Source organism: Diachasma alloeum, unplaced genomic scaffold (genome assembly GCF_001412515.2).
Source record: "Diachasma alloeum isolate Michigan unplaced genomic scaffold, Dall2.0 Dall_scaffold_00730, whole genome shotgun sequence".
NCBI lineage: Eukaryota > Metazoa > Arthropoda > Insecta > Hymenoptera > Braconidae > Diachasma > Diachasma alloeum.
The window spans coordinates 31,058-42,918 of record NW_021680861.1 but is presented as its reverse complement, the minus strand read 5'-3'; the positions used below and the strand labels follow the sequence as shown (position 1 = coordinate 42,918).

The 11,861-nt window shown below is 41.7% G+C and overlaps 2 protein-coding genes across 3 annotated transcripts in view; one reads left to right on the top strand and one right to left on the bottom strand.

Moving 5' to 3' along the window:
* Positions 1-311: 311 nt before the first annotated feature.
* On the top strand, positions 312-3,277 carry LOC107044418. Of its 2 annotated transcripts, XM_015266287.1 has the most exons (4): positions 312-500; positions 1,245-1,425; positions 1,488-1,708; positions 2,164-3,277. In XM_015266287.1, the coding sequence occupies exons 2-4, from the start codon at positions 1,400-1,402 to the stop codon at positions 2,361-2,363; spliced, it is 447 nt and encodes a 148-aa protein (XP_015121773.1). In that variant the 5' UTR covers positions 312-500; positions 1,245-1,399; the 3' UTR covers positions 2,364-3,277. The 2 variants fall into 2 exon arrangements, with proteins under 2 accessions (XP_015121773.1, XP_015121772.1); XM_015266286.1 differs by having other exon boundaries at positions 1,245-1,708.
* A 1,069-nt stretch (positions 3,278-4,346) lies between these two features.
* Positions 4,347-11,861, bottom strand: part of LOC107044419 — a 34,802-nt gene continuing 27,287 nt past the window's right edge. Inside the window, exon 3 of the mRNA XM_015266288.1 lies at positions 4,347-5,818. Within this exon, the coding sequence (XP_015121774.1) occupies positions 5,612-5,818 (207 nt within the window). The 3' untranslated portion in view covers positions 4,347-5,611. The remainder of the gene's footprint in view (positions 5,819-11,861) is intronic.

The window sequence follows — 11,861 nt, the reverse complement described above, 5'->3', positions numbered from 1 at the left end:
TGTTCATTTTCTGATATTCTATTCGGAGAAGAAAAATCGATTCACATCTTTCGACGCAATTTCTAAGACATATTAAGTTATATTGTCAAAGTCCCAAAAAAGTCATTATTTATGTATCAAATAGCAGAAGTTCAGATTTTTCGCGAGTTGATCCTCTACATACGTAAGTAGAGATTAGTCCTCTATTGCTGGTTCTGTTGAGAACACACTTGTTTAATAATATTATTGTTGCACTGTGTTTTGATTTTGATGAGAAAGAGCCGTAATCAGAGTTAAGGCATCAATAGTGCTATGACTGTTGTGTGAAGGAACCATGTCTTTCGGTTTGTTTTGATCTCAGTGGAAACTATTTGGTATCCACTCTGCTTACTGCTCAATGCTCAGTCGTGTTGTGAGTGTCAAGCTGGCATATAATCGCGAAGAGCGTTCATAAATCAGTGATAATAAAAAGTAGAATAATAAGTGACGATGATTCAAGTGCAGATCCCAATACATTCATGGTGAGTAGTATTCAATCATTGTTTACAGTAATAAGAATCTTCGATGTGTCCCGCCCAGTTTGACCTCGGTGTTAATAATTCATGAATAAGACGGTTTCCGGAGCTTTTTCTTAGTTTTGTCGTTTAGATTTTTCTTTTTTTATTGGGTGCATTCATATTCGACGAAAAAATCGTCGAAGATATCAAATAAAACATAGAGGCTGAGAATAAATAGATAATCCAGACATTTCTTGAATATCACAATTTGATTATGACTGCAACAGATATGGAATGGAAAGGAAAAAAATTAGTAATATATTGGGAATCGCCGGTGTATAGGAGACAACGGCTCTGCGACCGAGGCGCTGACATAATCTGTTGAATTTAATAACATTGAAGTAATGGTCCACAAATCTAGAACCCTCGCGAATTCAAGTCTCCACAGTCCAAAAAATTGAAAACAAGAGCATAAAGGCGAATTGCACACTGTGCTATCTCATTTGGGCACATCAAAATTTTTCCTTGTAACGTTAAACAACTTTAACTATATCAAGAAGCACGCGGGTTTAGGAAAAATTGATTTCTTCGGGAGATAATTCCAAGAATAGTTCGAAAAATGATTAGAAGATAGTACATCCTACAATGCAATGATTGAATATTTAATAATAATTGTTGAATAATCTCGGTGATGAGTGACATATTAAAATAAGTTCTTCATAGGATATTCTCCATGTACTTATAGCACAATTTTATGAATTTTTCTAGTTTTCCCAGTGTGTATATTGCGGTGATTACTTTTTGAGATTGAGAGACTATCGAAGCCATTCCTGCTTTGCTGGTGTCGATCCAGACACCCAAGAGGTTTGGATAAATGATGACGACAAGGCAATGATTGGAATGTAGTAATATATAACATTTCAATGCATTTGATATGTTGCTCATTCATGTATGTGATATTTCAATGAACGTCTCTTCTGATGGAACAATCAGTAACGCTCGTTTCCTCAGGGCTAATAAGAGGCAAACATCACAGGATCAGGAAGAGACTTGCTCACTGCCTAGACTCAGGGTCCACAAGAAACCAAAAGAGGCATTCCCCAGACGTCCCCAACCGATACCCCCCCTTGCCCCCTCATCATCTTGTGAGTGCACTCAGCCAGGCCTATCAGGGCTTGGTAGTGGCACTAAACGTTCTGGAGGAAGTGATAAATCCATGAAAGGGACAAAAAGTAATGTCACTCTATTTCCTGTTGTCATGATTTTTCTGAAATAATGCCTTCAGCATTCACGATTTTTATATATTCAATAATTACAATTGGGATATTGCATGGATTTTTTTAAATTGAATTCGATGATGAACTACCTAAATTGGATGAAAAATATGAGAGAAAAATGATTCTTTTTTTGAAGGAATGCAAAAACAAGAATCTATAGGTAATTGAATCTGCATTTTGACGTCACAATACTCGGTTTATGGGCATTTTGGCGTGACGTCATAATGTGGACATTTCACTCGTTGATGATTCATTAGCTACTCATTATTCATTAAAATGAAAAAAATACATACGTGGTTCATATTTCTCATTTCATTTTCATATCAAACCATAAAAATTTCCATGCAAAACCTGAATCATGACAATTATTATTCTTCATCGATTTATTCAAAATATCTGTCTGCCTATAGGGAGGAGGTTCAACGCCGATGATGTTGCAGTGGCAACTGCAGAAGCCTTACTTGCAACAGCTCCTCTGACGAATTCCCTGAATGGATTCCTCTCAATGTTGAGAGACTTACTAGAGACAGTCCACCCCGACATGAGACTGGCTATTCAGATAAAAATTTTGTCCCTGATCAAGACTAAACTTCCCAAGGACGATGCATAATTCTGGGGGATCTAAATCGATAATGACGCTGCTACAGGGAAATATCGGGGAAGCAATACTCTAGAATCGGAGCTCTCCAAGTGTCATATCCAGTCATCTATTTTTCTGATAGATATGATCATTGGCTGGTATTAATTAATGTGTAGCGATTTCTCTTTCCGATCAGTCGTTGATTTTCATTCCTATTCTTCCTTTTCTTTCTCCATCGATAATTTATCATTTGGATCTACATGTTCTGTATCTATATTCATGTTTTTTCTTCGTTCAAGATATACTTCACAGTTGGAGCTTATTTTCACGTTTTGTTTAAATTTCTGACAAACTGTTGGTCGGATTGACATAGAAAAATATCTCGTTTTGGCGTTTTAACATTATTCAATGGCTCCCGGAGTTTCATCATCGTGCAACCACTTTTCTGATTTTTTTCTAAAATTTTGTAAATTTTCGAAAAATTTAGAAAAACGCGGAAAAATGCTTGCACGATTATGAAACTTTGGGAGCCATCAAATACTGATAAAATGCAAAAACGACATATTTTTTCATGTCAATCCGATCAACAGTTTGTCAGAAATTTTTAAAAACCGTGAAAATAGGCTCTAACCGTGAAGTACATCCTTAAGGTTTCTGATTTCCCGTTCCTTTTGATGATTAAAAATTTATAATTTTGACATAAGTTTTCATACACTAATTTATGAAATTACTTCTTTTCCTCCAATCATTGTTGTTGTTCCGTTTATGATTCATAACGATTGAAATTTTTATTTTGTTTACGCTTTAGTATTGATAATCATCATATGCTGATTAAGAGTTACTTGACTATATTTTGGATAATTATACATAAATTTGTGTTGACTTAATATCTCGATGTATTCGTTGTGTATTGACGAAAAAATATAGCTAATTACTTCTCAAAATGGTGGATTTCTTAAAGTGCCTTTATTGTCAGATTTATAGAGTATAATATACAGCAGTTTAGGAGTATGAGTACGTTGATGGGTCTATTTATTCCCTCTTCTCTTCATCTCAACGTGAACGCGATACTCGCTCACACAGTCGTGATGACGTCTCTGAAAATATATAACATGAATATATTGAATATGGATAATTAATATATATTAGTTACATAGGAAAAAATTTTATAGAAGAAGCCGACGCATTGGCCAGAAACTTCTAATAGATTTTCATCTTGCTCATCTTGAAAATAATACTCATTTGACGTCAATCCAAAATTACGAGAGTTATTGATCTTTTCATGAAACTCATACTATTTAAGAATTTTCGACGGAAATTGCTCAGCATAAGTTTTCTCCACAACATTGTTGTTTTCATCCGAAAATTCCAGTCAAAAAACTTGGGAAATTTAAGTTAATGGATTTTGAAGGAATTTTATAGAGGAATCTAGCACATTTGCGAGAATATTCTATGGAATTCTTGTTGAAAATGGAATCGTTTTTTGACAGAAAAAATTCATAGGTGTCGAACTTTCTCTAAAAATTATTCAATTGGGAGATTTCCTATGAAATTTTTCATAGGATCGGCGAAAAATTGATTGAATCGATCAATTTTTTCTGTTAAATTTTCTCTCTTGAACATTTAGATAAAAAATAACTCACAGAATCAGTAGCAAAAAACTCATAGAATTTATTAATTCTCATAGAAGTTTTCAAATCACCCCACCTGCGAATGTGCCCTGTAATTGGATGAACAATCCTATTTTCCCACTATCACCGTCGCGATACCACGATCGTTCTGACATGATCAGCATGTGGCAAAGACTGGACCAGTGATGGGAGATGTCTCCAGATTCGGTATGAACCGCGTTCCATCCGAGTGGGGATGTTGAGCACACTCATGGCATCAGCAACATCTACATCTGCATTGTCCGTCATTTCTTCAGTCTTCTCGGGGTTCATTTTAGTCTAACAAGTGACTTCTTCTGCAGATAGATTCTCTGGGGTAGAAACTGAAACAATCAGCTTGAAATTATCAATAGGCATACCGCTAAGTCTACAAAATTATCCGTTGTTTTCTGATAACTTTGTTTCATAGAAAGAATGTATCAAATTTTGCACATTTATTTATGCAGATAAGTTTGAGGAAAATCATCGATTGATTTCGGAGCATAAGAGGTATTTGTCAGATTATTTCTTTTTCTCGGATTTCGGCTAATCAGAACAATTTTCAACCACTAAAATAATGTGAATAATAGTACTCACCCAAGAACGACACTGTCAAATAATCACAAGTACCAGAAACACAGCCACAGCTTCCCGATGTAACACGTGGTAACCCGGCCGACGTGATTACTCCTTAGAGAATATTTTTGAAAATTCTTGCCTATTCGTGCCTTTTTCATTTCCAATTTGAATCAATGATTGATTAATCCATCAAGTGTTTTCTGGATCCAATTAAAAATTGGATCATCGAATCATGGCAAATCCCGATCGATGATTAATTCTATAATCTAATCATCAATAACTTTCTCGATTAATTTCATCGATGATTGACTGAGTAATCACGCAATTATTTGTTTCCATTACCCATTAATTGAATAATCAAATAATTGCGAATTCTGATTGACGATTGACTGTTTTATCGTATAATCAGTAAGTCATATTGACGATTGATTTAGTAATCTAATTATTTTGAGGTCCATTAACCATTTATTATAAGAATGAATAACTGGAAATTCGAATTAAGAATTAATTAGGTATTGACGAACTTTCAATTACCATTAACAGATGTCAAAATAATCGAAAAATTCAGAATTTTAATTGACCATTACTCAAATAATCAGATCCTCTTCAGTCCTGATTAACCATTCGTCTGGTAGTTGAGTAATTTCTTAACGTAATTGATCATTAATTAAGCGAGCAAGTAATTACTGGTTTCCATTAACGATTGATGCAGTAATCAGGTGCCTTGTACCTCCGATTACTCATTATTTCAGAAATCACAAATGTGAAAATTCGAGTTACTGATTAATCAGTTATCACATAATCCTCAATCGTGATTACAGGTGAATTAATTAATAGAAAGTTCATGAAGCTGAAATGATGATTAACGAAAATAATGAATGATTGAGCTCAAAAAATTGACGGATTAATGATTAATGACGATCCCTGCTGAAGACTCGGATGAAGATGAAGGTGAGGGAGAAGGGAATGACGAGGAAGAAGTACAAAGGAAGAGTGGATCATCATCGAAATCACAAGAGCACATCGATTCAACTAAAACCTCAGCAGCATCTACTCAGAATTATCAAGATTTTGAAGATGACGAAGATGATGACGACACTCCTTCACCAAGAGATGGCCGCAGACGTGAGGGTCACAAGGATAATGAGGACACTCCTTCACCCAGAGATGGTCGCAAACGTGAGGGTCACAACGATGATGAGGGCACTCCTTTAGCAAGAGATACTCGCAGACGTGAGGGGTTGAAGTCGTCAGTCCCTAAAAAAAAAACAGTTTCAACTCGGCATACAAAGGATTTACATGCGGCAAGGATGGATCGTGAAGTACATGTTGATGAGCCACCAAAATTCAAGCGACAAGAAAGAATAAGTCACATTTATGTTTTATCGGAGGGAGAAACTGAGGATGAGAATGGTAAGATGCAACGTACTCAATAGAAAAGACTTTTGCCGACATTCTTTGATTTTCTTGAGTCGCGTCTCCTAACTTGTGCCTCATAACTGGCGGCTTATGTTGCATAACTCGTGCCTTGTGCCTCGTAACTGGCGGCTCATGTCGCGTAATGACTCATGTTCTAACTCATGTTTCGTGGCTCATGCCTCGTGTCTCGTGACGCAGGTTTCGGGCCTTGAGCTTCGTAACTCGTGTCTCGTGTCTTGTGACTCGGGACTCATATCTCGTGACTTATGACTCGTGTCTTGTCTCTCGTGATTTGGGTCTTATATCTTGTGCCTCATGACTCATGTTTCATGACCGGTGACTCGGGCCTCGTGACTTGAGACTCCCATCTCGGGCCTCGTAGCTAGTGTCGAAAAATGACTCACTCTTGCCGACATTGTTTGATTCTTCGGTTATAGCTTACAATTTTAACCTCAATTTAACCTTGTATTACGAAGACTAATCGAATGTTAGCTTCGAGGAATGCAGGTCAAACTGAAAATCGAATCAAATTGGATGTTTAATTGTATTTCCGAAATTGTAGCCCATTGAGGGAATCGTATTTTACAAATCGAAATCAATTAAGCATCCAAATACCTCCACGATTATATAATTTAATGATGCCGCTAAAGACTTCATAAGACTCCACTTTGGAGAGAAGGTCTCGGTCTCAAAATGAACGTGGAAATCTTTGGTTTCATCTCAGTCGGGAAGAACATATTATCATCTCTTCTCATTATCACTCAGAGACAATTTATTTCATCTCGGTCTCAAGTTTTTCGGGTTTGATCATATAAAATCGCATTTTTTATCTCGGTCTGTCTCGTCTCGACATTTTACGTACAGAAAACGACATGAGATGAATTGATTCGGCGTCATCCTGGGAAGACTCTGATACCGCGTATTGCGAGACTGAGACAAGACCACAAAATTCGGTGCTCACTGAGACCAAGACGATTCTTCCGAAGTATTGTCTTGTGATATCTCGCGAAGTCTCTCGAGGCATCACAAGACAATACTTCGGCAATACTAAGTCTCTTCACGAGATTTCACGAGTGATGTCTCGTGAAGTCTCTCGAGGCATCACTAATATAATCACCATGCTCTGATCCAGAAATTCCAAGAAAAACCAAATCGAAACGGAGGACATGAAGTAAGTCGGAAAAATAAAGTAAGCAACGATAAAAACTCAGTATTCAATAACTTTTTTCATAAATTGAAATTTATCCAAACACTGATGTGTTTGTGAAAAAGAGATTGTTGAGGAATGCCCTGCAACACAGTGGGAATAGAATAGAATAATAGAATAAAAAAAAGTGCGGCTGGTCACTTAAAGCGCCCAGAGTCACCTAAATCATACGATCTTTTGTAACTTCCGCTTTAGTTTCGGTCAGTCACACAGCCCCAACCCTGTATTTCTCACTAGGCTAATAAGGTTGGTGACAGCCGCTTGTTGTAAGTCCTCTGGTTTCAGGAAAGCCTGGCCCCAGATTTTATAGCGACGGAGTGCTAATAGGGGGCATTCACATAAAATGTGGATGACGCCCTCCTTATCGCCTCCGCACAGTCTGCAGTCTTCTTGTTCTGCAAGTTTCATCTTGAACAGATGAGCTCTGAGAGCTGTATGACCCGTAAGGAGCCCTACTGCTACCCTCAGATCCCCTCTGTGCAACTCCAGAAGCTTTCTGGTCCTAACTCTTAGTTGCCCTCTCATAAGCAGTTTCGCTTGTCTGCAGGTCGCAACTTTCTCCCAACGCCTGACATGATCCCGCTGGAAATGATCTTTAATAAGAGTTTTTCCCACTGCGAAGGGCATGCCAAGCAGGCCGTGTGAGGGCACACTTTCTGTACCCTCCTTGGCCAGCTTATCTGCCTCTTCATTACCCAGAATCCCATGGTGACCTGGCACCCAGGTTACGGTGACCCGGTTGTTTTTACCCAGTGTGTCCAATGCCTGCATGCATTCCCACACCACCTGTGACTCTGTAGTGGGTTTTTCCAGGGCGTGTATCGCCGCCTGGCTGTCACTGCAGATGAATATTTTCATCTTTTTTGTGTCTCTCGCGTTCAGATACTCTGCACACTTAAGTATGCCCAGCATCTCTGCTTGAAAGACGGTTGAATGATGGCCCAGCGGAAAACTCTCTCCGAAGCCATCTTTCAGACGGTAGATGCCTGCCCCAAAACTTTCATTGAAGCCAGAGCCGTCCGTAAACCAGTAGTCCTCTCTTGGTCCTGGTTTACGTTTCGAGTCTAGCCACTCCTGTCTGGGTGGTATACTCGTTCTGAAAGTTTTCCTGATCTGATACTTCCTAGGAATCCTATCCGTCTTACCTATGAAGGGTCGATCATTGATTAGGCTAAGCCTTGTATGGCCTTGGCCCGTCATCTTCCATTCTAGTTGGCACCTTAGTCTATATGCAGTTGTGGTAGCACAACTCACAACCCTAAGGTCGAGGGGTGGGATACTGAGTGCTATTTCTAGCGCCTCAGTAGGTGTCGATTTCATGGCTCCTGTTGCAGCCCTCAGGAAGGTTCCCTGTAGGCTTTTCAACAGGTTCCTTGTTTCCGTCTTACTCACCCTCGGCCACCAGACGACCGCAGCGTATAACAGTCTCGGAAGTAGAACTATTTGGTAGAGCCAGAGCATCATTTTAGGATTGAGTCCCCATGTCCTGCCCACAGCTCTCCTGCATGCCCACATAGAGGCAAACACTTTATTTCTCTGAGTACAGATATGTTCTTTCCAGCTGAGTTTATTATCCAGGAGGACACCCAGATATTTCACTCTGCTGGTGTAGTTAATCTCCGAGCCATTTAGCTTCAGAGGTTGGATCTTTTCCAGTTTATAATTTCTGGTGAAAACCAGGATTGTTGTTTTGGCTGGATTTACCGATAGGCCAGTTACCCTGCACCAGTCCTCAATGATATTGAAGGCTGTTGCCATCAGGTCCCTTAGCACCCTCAGAAATCCGCCTTTCACAACAACTGCCACATCATCGGCGAAACCGATGACGTGGAAGCCGGCCTCACTTAGTTGATTTAGAAGTCCATCTACAACCAGGTTCCATAGCAGGGGCGAGAGAACTCCCCCCTGCGGACAGCCCCTAGTCGGACGTCCCTCCACACATACCCTCCCATGTCCTGCCGACAGTCTTCTGCTTTTCAGCATGTTTTGTGTCCAAGCAATGATAGTCTTGGACACCTGTCGTTCTTCCATGGCTTTTTCTATAGCCGGATTCGAAGTGCTATCAAAAGCCCCCTCAATATCCAGAAAGGCGCCTATGGCAAAACCCTTGACCGCCAGTTGTCCCTCAATCAGTCCCACCAGGTGATGTAAGGCGGTATCTGTTGATCTTCCCTCTCTGTATGCATATTGACAGGGGGAGAGGGGTCTGTCAGCCAAGGGCCCGGCCTTGATGTGTCTATCCACCAGCCTCTCCAGGGTCTTCAGGATGAAGGATGTGAGGCTTATAGGACGGAAGTCTTTTGGTTTTATATAACCGGTTTTTCCCGGCTTGGGAATGAATACTATCCTAGTCTCATTCCACACACTAGGGACATGTTTCAGGGCTATACTAGCTCTGAGTATCTTGGTTAGGGGTCCCGTGATAGTCTCTATCCCTTCCTGTAATAGGGCTGGGTAGATCCCGTCTGGTCCCGGTGCCTTGAAGGGTTCAAAGGTTTTGATGGCCCACTTGACCCCCCAGGGCTGCACTACTTTATTTGCCAATGCCCAATCATGGGTTTCGTAGACATCCCTCTGATTTTGCATTGTTTCTTTATCTCTCTCCTGGGCCTGTATGAAGCCTGGAAAGTGGGTGTTCATTAGGAGTTTCAGAGTCTCTCCCATGGTTTCCGTGTGGCTGCCATCTGGTGCCTGTAGGCTCCCTAGATATGGAGTCTTGTTTGTTCCAAGGATTTTTGCCAGCCTAGAGGTCTCCGATTGACTCTCCACATTGCTTGTGAAAGCCCTCCAGCAGTCCTCTTTGGCTGCCTTTATTGCCTTGTTGTAATCTGCGAGCAAGCCTCTGTAAGTTTTCCATGCGTCTTCCTTACGGGGGCCCGCTCTCATGTTCTTAGCTTTGTTAAAAGCTTTTCTAGCTTTGCCCCTCAGCCCACCGAGCCTCTCTGACCACCAAGGAGTCTCAGTGGGCTGCCCTTTCGGGATAAGCTTGCAGTTTGTCTCGAAGGAGTCCATGATGGCCTGGTTTAGGGCAATCGAAGCCTCCTCCAGCTGCTTTTTGTTGTTAAATCTGAGGATGATATCCCTGAGATTGTCAGATAGACTCTCTCGGTAATTTCCCCAGTTTGTTCGTCTTGGGTTTCTCACCCATTCCGTTTCTTTCACTGTGTGGATGGACATTCTTATGGTTTGATGATCGGACGCTGAGAGGTCCTTTGAGACCCTCCAGTCCCCAATCATGTCTGCCACTCTATCCGTCCCCAGAGTGATATCTATGACCTCCTGTCGTCTCCGATCTATGAAGGTAGGTTCTGACCCCCTATTAAGGATGTTTAGACCGGCCCCCATTATGAATTCCTGGAGGCTTTCCCCCCTGCCGTTAATGCCGGTGCTCCCCCATGCTACATGGTGCGAGTTGGCATCACAACCTAGCAGGAGTTCAAGTCCCCTTTCCTTCACATGGTTGCATAGGTCCTTTACTTTTTTCGAAGGAGGTGGTTCAGCCGAGTCATAGGGCATGTAAACTGACCCTACAACCAGGCTCATTTCCTCGCCTTGTCCCAGGCCCAGATCCACTTGTGCCACAGCCAGGTCTCCCTCACTAGCCTGTGAACAGAAGAAAGAGTCTAGTCCTTTAATAACAATGCAAGATCTAATTTTCTCCTGAGTGTTTGCGTGATAGATTCTGCCACAACCACTGAGGCCCTTAATAGCATTGTCCACTATCCATGGTTCCTGGATCATTGCTATGACAGTCTGCATCCCAGCTAACAGCCTGACTAGAGTAGCCGAGGCTGCTTTGCTGTGGTGCAAATTTATCTGTACAATGTGCACCCGGGTTGCAGCCATAATGATGACTACTTTCCTGGTACCTCTATGTACCCTTCTTCTGACTTTCACCACGGTCTTTCGCAAGCAGCTTGACAGTAGCTTTTTGAATCCCGCAGTGCAGTCTGAAGTTGCAGGCTTTCAGAACAGAGAGTGATCGGTCGTCTATCAGCGCAACGAAGTGGGCACTTTTCGCGTCCCTACTCTCACTGCCCCGAGCGACAACCCACTCTCTGGCCTGCAGTCCTGCATTTTGTTTCTCAAGGAAGCACAGTGCTTCTTGAGCGGTTAGATCTGGGTCTTCCACGTGTAGTACAACCCTGTGCTTCTTGGGAAGCTCCGAGGCTGCGACCACACGTACAGTAAGTCCAGCTATTTTGTTTTCGGGGAAAAGGCTTTTCAGCCAATTTCCCGTTTCCTCATCAGTGCAGCACACCATTGCCACACCTTCTCTTTCCCAGACACCGTTGAAGGTGGGTGCTTTCACCCCGTCAGGTAACGCCAGAATGGCCCTCTTCAGGAGTTTCTTCACCTCCGTTACCTCTTCAGTGCCCAGTTTCTGATCCGGATATGACTCCGGCATAACTGCAAACTTGAATGAGCTCGTAGTGTTCTGAGCATATGTGCCCTGATCCTGCGTTCTCATTCTCTTTTCTTTCGGTCTGACTGAGGGGCTTGGCGTAGTACGCTCTGATGGAAGGCGTTTTATTGCCTTCCTCGTAGCCCCCTCCCCCCTTCCCTCATCGACCTTCGCTGCTGCATCCGTCAAGGTTGCAATCGCCCCCGAGGTTTGATGCAGCTTCGCTCTCTTGCGACGTCTTCTCTCGGCTCCACTCAGTCTGACCCGAT